The sequence below is a fragment of the Lemur catta genome, chromosome 9, assembly GCF_020740605.2.
Source record: "Lemur catta isolate mLemCat1 chromosome 9, mLemCat1.pri, whole genome shotgun sequence".
Taxonomy (NCBI): domain Eukaryota; kingdom Metazoa; phylum Chordata; class Mammalia; order Primates; family Lemuridae; genus Lemur; species Lemur catta.
The window spans coordinates 62,595,944-62,611,513 of record NC_059136.1 but is presented as its reverse complement, the minus strand read 5'-3'; the positions used below and the strand labels follow the sequence as shown (position 1 = coordinate 62,611,513).

The 15,570-nt window shown below is 36.2% G+C and overlaps 1 protein-coding gene across 7 annotated transcripts in view; it reads left to right on the top strand.

Annotated features, from left to right (window-relative positions):
• ESRP1 (epithelial splicing regulatory protein 1) overlaps nt 1–15,570 on the top strand; it is a 58,061-nt gene that overhangs the window by 29,738 nt on the left and 12,753 nt on the right. For 4 of the 7 annotated variants that reach the window (XM_045560749.1, XM_045560748.1, XM_045560755.1 and 1 more), the window contains exons 13-14: nt 944–1,112; nt 14,968–15,118. In XM_045560749.1, coding sequence (XP_045416705.1) covers nt 944–1,112; nt 14,968–15,118 — 320 coding nt within the window. The remainder of the gene's footprint in view (nt 1–943; nt 1,113–14,967; nt 15,119–15,570) is intronic. The other 3 variants (XM_045560754.1, XM_045560751.1, XM_045560750.1) reach the window with 1 other exon arrangement.

Sequence of the window (15,570 nt, the reverse complement as noted above, 5' to 3'; positions counted from 1 at the left end):
GTTATCCTTTGGGCTTTTGCTTTTGCAAAATATGGTGGTTCTAGGTATGAAGTGCATAAAGTAGGGACCCCAAATTCGGTCAGCTGCTTCTATCGAGTGCAGATGGCCTGGTGCATAGTTGTGTTCGTTTCACATGTGAAAGCTAATGTATAGCAACTGGTCTGAGTTTTCAAGCCTAAAATATGTTGGTTTATCAGAAAACAGAGGAATTTTAGCTCATTTTCTATTTAATCTGAGCCAGCTTTTTATCAGCAGACTCGCATGAAGACTTGAGCATCAGTTTCTTCTGGGCTATTTCCCAGGTTGGATTTTTTTTTTTTTTTTTTTAAATAGGTCTGAAGATATAGATTAGCTTGAAAGCCCATCTTCTTTAGGTGAGAATAATGCATTGTAGATTACTCTTTAGGTCAGTTCACTCTGGCACAGCCTGTGCTTTGGCATAATGCACGGTACTGGTACTGGTGAAGAGTGTGTTATCGTAATGTGTTCCGTTTTATGCTATACTGAAAGGTAGATAGCAAGATGGAGCAGCAGCATGACTCTCAAATTTAAAAAACCTAGGCTTTAATATGAAGTTACACTAAATGTCAGTTCCATGATTCTTTCCTCTAAAGGTTGGTTTGTGGTAACTAGAACCTGGGAGTGTGAAAAAAAGAATCACTTTGTGAAATGATTGAGAAGACTTGGAAATCCTCTTGATGTCTGGCCCCCCCCCCGCAATTTGAGACTAAGAATGCTTCTTTAGGCTGACAGTGTGGCATTCAGGATCACTTCTATGTGTTATCTATATAATGAAAACGAAGTTGGGATCGTATGAAGAACTGTGATGGTCTCTATTTAAAATGTATAGAGGGAACAGTGACTTTATGGCTTTAGCACTAGCACACATGTGTCAGCTGTTACAAACATGTCTCAAGAGACTCTCTCTTCTTTGCTTATTTAGGTTTGTCTCCTCCCTCCTACACGTTTCCAGCCCCTGCAGCAGTTATTCCTACCGAAGCTGCCATTTATCAGCCCTCTGTGCTTTTGAATCCACGAGCATTGCAGCCCTCTACAGCATACTACCCAGCGGGCACCCAGCTCTTCATGAACTACACGGCCTACTATCCCAGGTAAGGCTCTGAGGGAAGTGGAAATGAGGGACGGAAACAAAGGACTCCTTTGATAGCCAGTGCCCGAGCTCACAAAAGAATATTGTCTGCCACGTTGAAGATTAGCATGGCAAGCAACAGCTTCTGGTCATATCTCAGACCAAGAAGGTCGTTCCAAGACAAACCAAAAGAAGTTTATTTTTTAACTATATATTGACAGTGCGATCTTTTAGGTCACCTAATGTGTACGACTTTACTTTTTTACTCATATCATAGGACCATAACTGAGTAGCTCTGTAATCACTGCAATAGGGTGGCAATATCATGCAAATGAGTCGCAAATCAGGAAAATCCATAGTGGAAACAATTGTTAATATATTTGGGGGAGTGGGGATGTTATCTTTGTTTGTAATGATAAAGCTTTGGCCTGAAGGGAACAATTGTATTTTTAAGTAGCATGAATTTATATTTTGCTTTAAATTTTTTGGAGGGCTTGTATTCTTTTCCCCCTAAGCTCTTTACTATAAACAAATCCAAAATTAGATTATTTAGTATTTTCTTAGGGTCAATGTATTTTGAGTCTTTGATTCTTTTTAGGTGTGTTCAATTTCTGGGAACTAGTAGGGTATAATGGAGAGACTGTCAGTCTGGGAGTTGGGAGACCTGAGTTTTAGTCTTACCTCTCTGACTGGGGTGAGTTGCTTGCTTAACACTTCTGGAGCTTATAAAATGGGATTGACCAAGTTTTTATAGTCCCTATCAGGTCTGATTGCCTGTGATTCTCACTTGGATATATAATGAATAACGATTCTTTTTTCCCCCCCCACATTAGAGAAGCTGGGCAAATGAATAACCTTTCATTTTTTTTTTCTAAAAAATTTTTTAAAATATCTTTTTGTTTAGCCAGTAACCAGTTTATTAAAATAAAATTAACTTTGGCATAAACAGTATTGCTCAATTTAAAATATAAAACAAAGCCATTTTTGCCAGATTTTGATTTTTTTTTTTTTTTTTTGAGACAGAGTCTCGCTCTGTTGCCCAAGCTGGAGTGTCATGGTGTCAGCCTAACTCACAGCAATTTCCAACTCCTGGGCTCAAGGAATCCTCCTGTCTCAGCCTCCCGAATAACTGGGACTGCATGCACACGCCACCACGCCCAGCTAATTTTTTCTATTTTTAGTAGAGATGGGATCTCACTTTTGCTCAGGCTGTTCTCAAACTCTTGACCTCAATCAATCCTCCCCACCTTAGCCTCCCAGAGTGCTAGGATTACAGGTGTGAGCTACCATGCCCAGCCAGACTTTGATTTTTCTTCCCAAGCTATTTAAACTAAATGTTTTCAGTGTGTATACTAATATGAGAGGCTTTTGATAAGTGGCCTGGAACATATCCCTATAGTAGCTCTGTTGCATTGTATTTTTCTCCCCCCAACCCCCTAACATTGAGTTTTGTAGTAGAGGGCAAGACCTTTGGTGTTTCCTAGTAGCTGTGCAGTTTATAGCCACTTTTAATTGCATTTGTTTATTTTGTTAGGAGCTTTTAAAATATTAAGGCTATTGAAAATATTCTTTATTCTACTGGGGAAGAAGAATAGGGAGAAAGCGGTGAGAGTTGTCAGCTAGCTATCTTTTGAAGGCTTGAAAAGGTTCAGAAGCATGAGTTAACTGTTCATGGTTGAGCACTATGCCAGGCACCTAGCCCAACCCCAATGTGTCACCTTCTCTGGGACCCAGTGACAATCACTTGCTGCTGGTGGGCTCTGGTTATAGGAATTCTTTGCTTACCTTTCTTACATCATCAGAATGTCAGGAGTGGAATGCATTGTGCCTTTGAATACCTGGTACAGCTTTTGTGCCTACAATACATACTTGCTGAGCATTCAGTTCCATTACTGACTTGCCATGCAAGCTCGCACTGTTATAAGGAATCTCTTAGAAATGAGACCATAAATCTTGAATTGAAGCCCCAAAGGCAGTAGGATCTGGTATTTGTGACTTAATAGGTCTTGTAATTTAGGATACCTGCCTGTAAATTAATCTTTTTCTACTAATAGTTTTAAAGTTTGCAATGTGCTCATTATTAATTCTAGGAGTATAGAAGTAAACATAAAGAGTAAACATAAAGACTCCCATTTACACACCTCCAAGTCCAGAAGTAACCATCATTATCAGTTTGGTAATATACATATATATACTTCTAAATAACATGGCATACTTAACATATACTGTCCATTTGTTCCTTTATTTTTTTGTTTTCTCAGGTTGGGAGTGTGTCATGGAGTTCTTCCCTAGGATATATTTATATAAATACCTCATTCTTGTAACTTCCTCATAATGTCCCACGTTTAATAACAGCATAATTTAACAGCTCCCTTTAGTTTTAGACATCTACACTTTAAATTTTTCTCTATTAAAAAAGCTTACATTGCTCTTTAAACACTTGTTTATATTTCTGTTGGACATTGTTACAGAAGTAGAAGTTTTCAATTGAAGGTCATATGCAATGTATATATATGTATATGTATATATTTACATATATTTAGAGATAGGGTCTTGCTGTGGTGCCCAGGTTGGACTTGAACTCCTGGGCTCAAGTGGTCCTCTTTCCTCAGCCTCCCTGAGTAGCTGGGACTACAGGGAAGAGTCACTGCACCTGGCTCATGTGCATTATACTTAGGTTAATACTTCAAAATTAACCCCTAGTGTGTTTAATTAATTTATATTTCCCTAATTCCAGTGAAGTTATACAAACACATGAAATTATTCAAACATGGTGATAATATATACTGATCCATACTGCAAAATCTGGACTAATTTAAAGAGCAAATTCCAAACAAGATATTTTACAATTTTGGCAGAACAACATTAATTTCTGACCTGATGTGACTATAGGGTGCTTGAGGTTATTGAAAAATTTTGTAATGTAAATGTTCAAGTATATTTTGGCTTATTCTCTGATAATTAGGAAATCTGAAACAATATACTCTAGGGATATTAATCAGAACGTCTGGAGTTTGTCTTTGTTTTTAAATTAAAAAATTTTCTCTCCTTTAAGAAAAAGTGAAATATCAGTTTGACTTCAGATTAATTCAATGTGTACACTACTTTAAAGTATTCGGTTGCTAATGTATTTTGCAGATTTCGAAAAGAATGCCCTTTTAAAAAAGTGGTTATTTTAAACTGTTTTTAATTATATTAACTCTTTTTAACTTTCATTTTCACTGAGCAAACTAATTGAGCACCTTCTCTGTGTGGTGTACTAGGAATATTATGATTAATAAAACATGGACTTTATCTGGTACATAGTAGCTGACAGAACTTGTGCCTAGGCACAGTCAGTGACTTTAAGGGCTCCTTCAGCTAGAGGGCCCTTGTCTCTGTTTTATAGAGTGCAGTGGCACGCTCCTGTAGTCCCAGCTACTCAGGAGACTGAGGTGGGAGGATCATTTGAGCCCAGGAGTTGAAGGCCAGCCTGGGCAACATAGAAAGGCTCTGTCTCTAAATTATTAAAAAAAATTTTTTTTGATATAAACTTTATAGTCTTATTGCCCTGAGAATATAGTGTCTTTTTTCATAATGATTTGGATTACTTGAGGAATATTTAAGGAGAAAACACAAACCAAAGAATTGCTTTTCTTTTTCCTGTTAAATGAGTTTTTAGCAGTCTAAGTACGTAGCTGTCGCAATAGCCAAGAATACTGATCTTGAAGAGCAAGTGTGCCTGGAGGCATGTGTGCCTCACGTGGTTTTGTTTTCTCCTTATGGAATTTTTCTCCCCTCTCTTCCTTTGGATGAGAAATGTGCTCTTTCTTCAAATGTGGAATAATGTAAAGGTCTTGTATGTGTTGTCTTGCCTTTTGTAGGACACCAATTAATAACAAGTAACATCCTGAGCCAACAGAGGGAGTAAGAGAAGACTGACTTTTTCTCATGAGTATTATTTGCATGCTCATGTGAAACGTTAATGGTGGGGAAAAACTGTTTTCTTTCTTGTGTTAATTTCTTGTAAAGTCAGCTTATTTTTACCTAAGCAATGAATATGTATTTTGTAATATTGATGCATTTTTCAATGTTTGGTTTGTTGCATAGTGTTTGTGTTCTATTCTGGAATTCTTTGCAGTTGAACCAAAAGAATATCAAGCCTCTGCGAGGTGACTGCATTTCCTGTTTTTAACTTCTTGTTCCAGATTAGTGTTTTAATTGAAATTTTTATTGAGATAAGTATAGATTCACATGCAGTTGTAATGAACAGTACAGAGAGACCCCATGTACACCCTGCCTAGTCTATCCCAATGTTAACATTTGGCAGCCAGTTTACTTTCTAATATGCATATTGGTTTTTCTGATAGGACCAAGAAAAATAATTCTTTTTTTTTTTTTTGAGACAGAGTCTCACTCTGTTGCCCAGGCTAGAGTGCCATGGTGTCAGCCTAGCTCACAGCAACCTCAAACTCCTGGGCTTAAGCGATCCTACTGCCTCAGCCTCCCGAGTAGCTGGGACTACAGGCATGCGCCACCATGCCCGGCTAATTTTTTCTATATATACTTTTAGTTGTCCGGCTAATTTCTTTCTGTTTTTAGTAGAGACGGGGTCTCGCTCTTGCTCAGGCTGGTCTCGAACTCTGGAGCTCAAACAATCCACCCACCTCGGCCTCCCAGAGCTCTAGGATTACAGGCGTGAGCCACTGTGCCCGGCCAAGAAAGGAATTGTTGATTAAGAAAAATTTTTTGATCTTAAATATTTAGTGCCACAAATGCAAATGAGAATTTAGCATACAATGAAATGACACTAGAATATAATAATAGTAATGCAATATGAAGCAATATTGTGAGAAGTGCCAGATAATTTTATTGGGTGGCTATGATTATGACTCTCAGGTTTTTTAGTTTGGAAGATATTTCTAAGTGATGTAAGGAAGAACATCTGCTGTGGGCAACTCTTTACTATCAGGCAGAATTCAGTATAGCTTTCATATAGGAAATAGTCATTTGCTAGTCTAAAAACCTTATTCATATAATTTGCAGGTCTGGGAATAAAAATGCAAATATGCTTAAAATTCATTTTAACATTGTGGAAAATTAGCAAGTGCAATGGATCTCAAAGAAAAATAATCACTTGAAACATCTGATAAGATTTGGTTTCAATGTACAAGTTTATTTTTCTAAGGATTTTTTCTTATAAAATTGGGATCATATTATACATGTCAATATAACTTTAAAATCCATATCATAGACTTTTGCAAACAAGTTGAGAGAATATTACCAAGTTTCAACAATATCAATATTTTGCCAGCCTTATTTCATCTTTTGCTATTGCTTTTCTTCCTACTACTCCCACCCCCCAGAACATTTTAAAGCACAAATCCTAGAGATCATTTTTTACCTGTTAACCTTTTCTGTCAAATATACCTTTAAATTAAGTACCTTAGTTTTAAAGCATAAATGACTTTAGTTAAAGCAGAAGTTAAACACATGCAAATCTTGGTAAACACAATGACCCTATTTTGCCTATATTGCTCTATTCAAACATTATTTTTGGTATATGTATATATAAGAAATTAAAGTTGGCTCAAAGGAAGAAGAGACATTTGACAATACAGATTAATGACTTTTGTTGTTCTCTACTGTATGCCAATGTGGCCTTTTAAATTACTTTAAAAAACTTTTTTTCCCAAAACCAAAACGGCCTTATTAGTAAACATTTTTCAATTTAAGTTCAAAAGAATTAATAAAATGTCTCTGGAAAAGTAGCCAATGATAACCAAGAATCTAGAACAAGGTTGCTTTTGAGATGTTCTGATTTGTTGTGGGTAATGGTGTGATAGTCTTACTATGTTTTCTATGTTTATACCTTCCAATGTTGTACCCTGTTCCTATTCAAAAACAGGACTAGAATGCATTTGAAAAATGGCAGCCAAAAAATTCTTTAAAAAGAATAGCTTTTGTAAATGTGCCTATCTGGAAATTGTCATTTTCTGTTACTTTGCCAAGAAGTAAAAGTCCAGATGTCCATGGACCATAGTGTATTTTGCTTGTTTCTTAATTAAAGTCAAAATATTACTTAATTTTTTTTGAACCTATCAGAGGATCAGTTATTATCATTTTATATTTGCAATTTAGCAATAAAACTGTTTTCAAAATAACATCTAGCATAAGATTTAGTTTTCAAATAAAAAATGGGCAATTCTTTTGAGTATGCCATTTCCCCCTTTGCCATATATTTTGAACACAGCATTATGGTAACTGTAGTATGGTGTTTCTGTTATGTAATCTTTGTAATTGGATAAATTTAAATTTAGTTACTAAACCTTTTTGACAATACATGAATTTGCAGACTATTTAGGGAAAATAGATTCTTGGAAGATTTATTTGTGCCAAAGTATTTTTATATTTGTTGGTTACTTAAACTTTCTACAAATGGGTAGATGCACATGCCTAAAGAAACTTATATGACCCTTAAAGAGAGTAACAGAAAACCAGAATCCAGATAGTAGTAATCAGTCCATAGACAGCTGCAGTATTAAATCCATAAGAAATACTGAAAAGTTAAACCTTTTTGAGATTGTTAACTTCAGATGAAAATTTAAAGTTTATTTAAAGGTTTTCTACATGAAAATTGACTCCAAGCTTTACACTGGCAAGGATTGAAACCATGATGTCTCCAGTCACTTTCAAATATATTGTCTTTCTAACACTAGGGGTATTAGTGAATGTTAATGAAAAGGTTCTGTGCAGTAATTTTGCAAAGCATGAAAACCAGATTTCTTTCTGTAGGACTTCTCAGAGCATTTCGTACAGTAATGTATTCTGACTCATCCAGACAGGAGAATATAGTTCTCTAATCTAATCTCTAATCTAAGAGGATAGCTAATGCTTTGATCCTTTCTTCTCCAGCGAAATATGAGAAGTCCTCAAAATTATTACTATGAAAATTGTCATACTATTACTATTACTGAAATTTTGGAAGATGATCTGATAACATTAATATTACCAGTGTTTTGTAATTATTAAATAAATTATGGATGGGTATTAGGCTTGTTATCAATAAAGTGTATATTCATGTGCTGATGTGGTAGGCCTCCTGGCCCTCAATATGTCTCATTCTACAAACAATTTTGTATTACTTGCTAGGATACCATGTAGATTATAAAATTAGACAATATAAATTAGGATCTGGGGAAAATACAGAGTAGGAGAAAATATTTAGATAGTCTGGCAACAGAATCTTGGGCAATTAAATTGATATTGGCATAACAATAATGGGCTGTGAGCATGTGCAAATAAATGGAAGCTTCAATAGCAAAACTCATAATTTCAAAGCAAAAGAAGTCATAACTTGTCATGGAAATAGAATTTTTCTCTGCATTGTAGAAAAAATTTTTTCCTACGTATGTAAAGAAGACATTAAGTACTGCAGCGGAGGAAATCTTCAACAACTTTATAGCATATTCACTCTTGTGTTTCATTCAACAGTTTCTTAACATGATTTTCGTGTAACTTGCTGAAGGAGTCTTGGCGGTGGTCCTAAGTAATTTATGTCTTTCCAACTGTGATATTCTAGCAGTTTTCTGAATATAAGCTTTTCAAAAACCCCTCTCATATATATTGTTTTCCTTTTCCCTTCATTCCTTCTCACACCCCCTCAGTTCATTGTGTGTTCAGGTAACCCTAACAGGGTTTCCTACTCGGCCCAAATATAGTCATCTTGTTTATTTCACATGGTCCGTTCTTTCCAACACCCTAGAACCTTTGAATTCAGTGTTGTATTGACTTGCTCATTTGGCCCTAACCCTTTGATTTCTTTGTGGTTATGTCAATATTTGAACTTTTGAGTATAAGTTAAATTATTATTGATACCATGTACACACACATGAGCCATTAATACATATTGGCACTTGAGATTATATCCTTAATATTAAAGATATAATGGAGGTAAGAACCTAAAACAGTGAGAAATGATTCAACATAAAGATTAGGATAAATTACTGGTATAGTCCTCTTTTGATGAACTTATATTCTTATTTGGAGTGTGGTTAGAGAATTTCATACTTGAAATCCTTATATTTTTCTAAACCACTGCCGTAAAGCAAAGGTGCATAATTTCTATAACAGCTTTATTGAGAAAATTTAATAAAATTAACCCATTTTAATTGTCCCATGGATTTTAGTGTATTTAGAGTTGTGCTAATTTTAGAATAATTTTACAATCTAATTTTTACATAATTTAACAGTCTAGTTTTAGAATAATGCATTACCCCAAAAAGAAGCCTCGTATCCATTAGTTAGAAATTCTCATTTGTCTTCCTTCCTTTCACTGTCTCCTCTTCCCTCATCCCTAAACAACTATGATCCATTTTCTTTTTAATTTTTGAGACAGGGTCTCTATTACCTAGACTGGAGACTGCAGTGGCCTGATCATAGCTCACTGCAACCACTAACTCCCACACTCAAGTGATCCTCCCACCTCAGCTTCCTGAATAGCTAGGGCTATAGGCACATGTCATCACGTTCAGGTAATTTTTAAATTTTTTTGTAGTGACAGCATCTTGCTTTATTGTCTGGGCTAGTCTTAAACTCCTAGGCTCAAGTGATCCTCCTGCCTTGACCTTCCAAAGTGCTGGGCTTACAGGTGTGAGCCACTGTGCCCAGCCCCATTTTCTGTTTCTATACATTTTACTATTCTATTTCATATGAATGGAATCATACCATATGTGGTCTTTGTGGCCGACTTCTTTCATTTAGCATAATTTTTGAGGCTCATTCATGTAGCATGTATTAGTACTTGATCCCTTTTATAGCTAAATAATCCATTGCAGAGAGATACCACATTAGGTTTGTCCATTTATCAGTTGTTGGATATTTGGAATTGTTTACACTTTGGCTAAGGTAAGAATGTTACTGTGAACATTTGCATTCAATGTCTTGTGTGGACATAGGTTTTCAGTTTTCCTGGATATGTACCTAGAAGCAGAATTTCTGGGTCATATAACTCTGTTTAACTTTTGAGAAACTACCAAGTTGTTTTCCAAAGAGGCTTTGCCATTGTACATTCCCACCAATTTATGAGAATTCTAATTTCTCTGCATCCTTTCCAGTCATTATTGTCTTTTATTTTAGTCATTTTCATGGGTGTGAATTTGCTATCATTATGGTTTTGATTTGCATTTCCTTAATGACTTGATTTTGAACATCTTTATACATGGTTCTTAGCCCTTGTATACCTTCTTTGGAGAAATGTCTATTCAAATCCTTTGCACAGTTTAAAATTGGTTTGTTTTTTTTCAGTTTCAAAATTTATTCATATGGTCTAAATATGAGATGTTATAAGATATAATTTACAAATATTTTCAAGTGTGTGGGTTGTCTTTTTATTTTCTTGATGGTGTCCTTTAAAGTACAAAAGTCTTAAATTTTGATAAAGTTAATTTATCTATTTCATCTTTTTTCTCCTTATACTTTTGGTGTCATATCTAGCTCAAGATCACAAAGATTTACTACTGTGTTTTCTTCTAAGTGTTTTCTAATTCCTTACAATTTAGGTATATGATTCAATTTGAGTTAACTTTTTGTATTACGTCCGGTTTTTTTTTTTTTTAATTTAAATTATTTTTTTAAGATGTTGTCTCACTCTGTCACCCGGGCTAGAGTGCTGTGGCATCAGCCTAGCTCACAGCAACCTCAGATTCGTGGGCTCAAGCAATCCTCATGCCCTAGCCTCCCGAGTAGCTGGGATTACAGGAGCATGCCATCATGCCTGCTTAATTTTTCTACTTTAATAGAGACAGGGTCTCGCTCTTGCTCAGGCCTGTCTCCAATGCCTGACATCAAGTGAACCTCCTGCCTCGGCCTCCCAGAGTGCTAGGATTACAGGCATGAGCCACCTCGCCCAGCCTATTATGTGAGGTTTAAATTCATCCTTTGCGTATGAATTATTCCATTGTTCCCAGCACCGTTTATTGAAAAGACTATTTTTTCCAGATTGAATTGTATTGGAACCCTTGTCAAAAATTAACTGACCAGCTCTTCTTGCCATCTTTCTGTGCCACCATAATGGTGTGCGTGTATGTATGCCCTGGTTGATGCTCTCAGGAACATCACTAATGCCGAAAGGAGAGACAAATTCCAGGTTCTTATTGGGCCATGCTCCAAAATCATTGTCTGGTTTCTAACTGGTGATGAAGCATGGTTACAATGGCAAATTTGAAAAATCATTGATCACAGAGCTGGGGAAATTTTTGTGAACCCCATAGGCAGGTTATACAAATGTGGAGTTATCAGCCCCAGATTTCATGTACAATTGAAAAATCTAGAAAAATGGCAGCATAATCTGCTCCCATCTTGTCAGTTTGGTTTCATCATACCAACAACCTCAGCTGGCATCAAGGGACCACAAAAGAAGCAAGGCAAAAGCAGAGGGAAAATTCTGGGATTCTTCTTATACAAATAAAATGCTTTGATGGAAACTCGCCCCTCAAAAAATTGATCCTAAGTGTAAAAGTTTATTCTCTCAATGCTAGTCCATTGATCTATACCTATAGCCCCCAACCCCGAGGCCACATGGATGGGTACTGGTCCGTGGCCTGTTAAGAACCAGGCCTCAGAGCAGGTGAATGGCAGGCAAGCCAGGGAAGCTTCATCTGAATCTTCTCTGTATTTACAGCTGCTCCTCTTGCTCTCATCACTGCATAAACTCCACCACCTGTCAGATCAGCGGTGGCATTAGATTCTCATAGGAACTCAAACCCTACCATAAACTGTACTCTTGAGGGATCTAGGTTGTGCTCCTTATGAGAATCCAATGCCTGATGATCTGTGGTGGAGCCGAGGTGGTGATGCTAGTGCTGTGGAGCAGCTGCAAATACAGATTATCATTAGCAAAGAGGTTTGACGGCACAATAAATGTAATGCATTTGAATCCTGAAACCATCCCCCTACCCCTTCCGTGGAAAAATTGTCTTCTGTGAAACCGGTCCCTGGTGCAAAAAAGATTAGAGACTGCTAATCTATACATTGTCTTGATTACCGTAGCTTTATAGCAAGGTTGGAATTTGTGAAATATAAGCCCTCCTACTTTGTTCTCTTTCAAGAGTTTTGTTTAATCTGGGTCCTTTTCCTTTCCATATCTGCAGAAAAGCCAGATGGAATTTTGATAGCTATTGTATTGAATTTTTAGATCAATGGTAGTATGGCCTTTTTAACCATGTTAATTCTTCTATTTGTGAACATGAGTTCTTTCCATTTATTTAGATCTTTTTTTTTCTTTTAGCAATGTTTTGTAGTTTTCAATGTACAAGTCTTGTACTTCGTTAAATTTTTTCCTAAGTATGTTTTCCTTATGCTATTGTCGATTGTTTTCTCAATTTTATTTTTGGTTGTTCATTGTAGTGTATAGAAATACAATTGATCTATTTTGTATGTTGATCTTGTATCATGTAACCTTGCTGAACTGGTTTATTCTAGTAGTTTTCTAGTAAATTCTTTTTGATTTTCTACATACAGGTTCACGTTTATCCGGTCATTTTTCTGTAAATTGTTTTTGTTGATTCTTTTTTTGATAATCCATGAAAGACTTTGAAATTTCGAACTTATGTTGATGGAATATTATTATTCTTATGCTCTGTCAGGTAGATAATATGGTTTATTTAATTTTTCTTATGGTCCTTTGTATAGAGAAGTAATCATAGTTGGGAGAAATAAGGGTGAGAATCCAAGTTGTGTTGTATTTAAGCTTCTCAGAATTGATACTGTCTTAGATGCTGAATATAATTATTATTTATAACCTTACATTTCTAGTTGTATAACTTTTATCTTGGCTATTATTTTTATCTTGATTATATTTTGAAGGTACTAGAGACCCCAGACTTAATTTATAGAAGATCTTTAGGCAAAGGGAATAGAATATGCCAGGACAAAGCTGTGAAAGTAAGTTGCATACTGTGGAAATGACCTGACTTTTATGTGTAGTATGGAAAAGCCTGAGTAACTAATAACCAAGTATGTGGCTAGGTCTTGATGGTCATTAAGTATTAGAGTCAATGTCTATCAGGTGTTTGACATGAGCAAATACAGTCTTCAAACGAATGCTGGTTGTATGGGGGGAAAGAATTGTACTAGAAGCTAAATCTGGGTGGTTCTCTAGTTTGTAAAGGAGCTAATTGGTTGTGTGTGGCTAGTTGGGAAATTATTTAACTCTTAGTTTTTGTTTTCACCTCTGTCAAATCGAGAAGGTATGGCTGCATGATGGGTAACGTCCTAATCAGACCAGAAATTCAGCATTCCTTCTCTTTAGTCTCGTAGTTGCATATAAGTTGACTTGAAGTCTCTAAACAGTGGTTTTGCAACTTGGTTTCCATTGGGATAATTTGGAGGCCTTTAAAATACATTGATATACTAATATTTGGGTTTGGCTCTCTTGAGTTTCCGATTTTTAACTTGTTGGGATAGGATCTCATTATAGAGAGTTATAAAATTAAATAATATCTCTAAGTGATTGTAGTTTGCAAACTAGTTGAGGACCGCTGCTGTAGTGACATAAAAGGTTAAGGGCAGCTTGATGTCATGTAATATTTTCAGGCTCCCATTATTTTAAAAATGATGAAATATTAAATAGAATGATGGCCATTGGAAATAGCAGGAGTGAGATAATATGTTATAGCATTTTGTGGTTTATGTTAAATCATTGAATCTGAAGAGCAATCCTGTGAAACTAGGTGCTAATTATTCCCATTTAGCAAATGAAGAAATTGAATTTCCAAGAAATTAAGTGACTTGCTCAAGGTTACTTTGCTAATAACAGGAGTAGTCTGGAACTAGAGGCACATCTGATGCCGTTCCTATTAACCCATCTGTTAGGATTATGTAGGATAGATAATCTTAAAGGTTTTTAGCCCCTTCTATTATGTATTTACTTGTCTTTCAGATAGGACAATTATGTATTTAGAAAGATGAATAAAGGTTAATAGTCCAAAGTTGGAAGTCTATATATTACTCCTTGAGCTAATAGCTTCTGAAAAAATTTTCCTATATGTGTTTTCAATTATGGATATTGGGTCACCAGTTGTGGTAGAAAACACTGGGTTTGGAACAGGGTGAAACTAATTGTATAATAGGGTATTAATAGTTACTTGAGTTGCTACATAATGTTAGCCATTCACTTGGCTTGTGCTCCTTGGAGGTAATTTCTGAGTATAAACCAGACAACCTATTCATCAATTTTCCCCCTTGTGTTAATGGTGATAGATTTATTTTGTTTATGTATCCTTCCCAACTCATGATAATGGTGATAGATTTATTTTGTTATGTATCCCTTCCAACTCCTCCCACCTCCATTTTTGAAAATCATGTTGGAAAATATAACTCATGGGCACTATAGCACTTTGTTTTGCTATAACATTGTTATGCTGTACTTTTGCTTGTATAATATATATGGGTAGAATGGACTATTCTTTGGGTACTTTTGGTCTCTGTGGCTGTGGTTCCCATTAGTCCTTTGTATTCGTGGCTTTTCATGTCTTAGTATTCCTGATAGCTAGCCAATGAATCATCAATTAGCTGGGCCTTGGGAGTGGTGCTTTGTGGTGGAGTGATGGTGAGGCCTTACTTCTCTCTCCTTTCTCTCTCTTTACGAATCTCAGAGAGATGTGGTGAAGCCCTGCATGTAACTCTGCATTAACTTCACTACCTTTCACCTTACGGCTTTGGTGGAAATGTGAGACAGAATTCCTGTGGTGTTCTTACCTGTCTTAGGAAAGATAGCTCTGAGAAGTATAAGAAAGGTCACCTTGAGAAAATCTGTTTCCTTAAGTAACCGATGTTTTTAGAGTAAGTATTCAACATTGTCTATTCCTATTGGTTCACTGTGCTTTCTCTCCCTTTAGCCCCCCAGGTTCGCCTAATAGTCTTGGCTACTTCCCTACAGCTGCTAATCTTAGCGGTGTCCCTCCACAGCCTGGCACGGTGGTCAGAATGCAGGGCCTGGCCTACAATACTGGAGTTAAGGAAATTCTTAACTTCTTCCAAGGTTACCAGGTCAGTAGCTTGAAGAAGAAAAATCCTCAGTGCCCTTATTAAGTTGATTTACCTAAAGATTACAGCCAGGAAAGAGACAGATTCTATGAAACTCATGTGTGTACATGTACTAACGGTTTGCTTATTGAAGCAAATAGATCCAGAGTCAGTGACCCGGGGACTGACTAGGTTAGGACTCATCCTCTTAACAAGGTTAAGACTCTTCCATGTTGTCTTAATGTTGGTGTTTTTTTGAAAACAGAGCAACTTTGGGAAAGTTCTTTAGGGTACACAGCAGTGTAGGTGTTTTCACCTAGAATAGGATTGGCTATGAAGGGGTTTTTCTCAATGGCAGGTGTCAAATCCTTGGCTAAAAAAATGTACATGGAGTTTAAAAGTGAATATTTAAGAAGTGGTTAGAGCCCTCTGCCTAACCTGAACAAAAACATTGCCCAATGCATGGGAGACTCAGT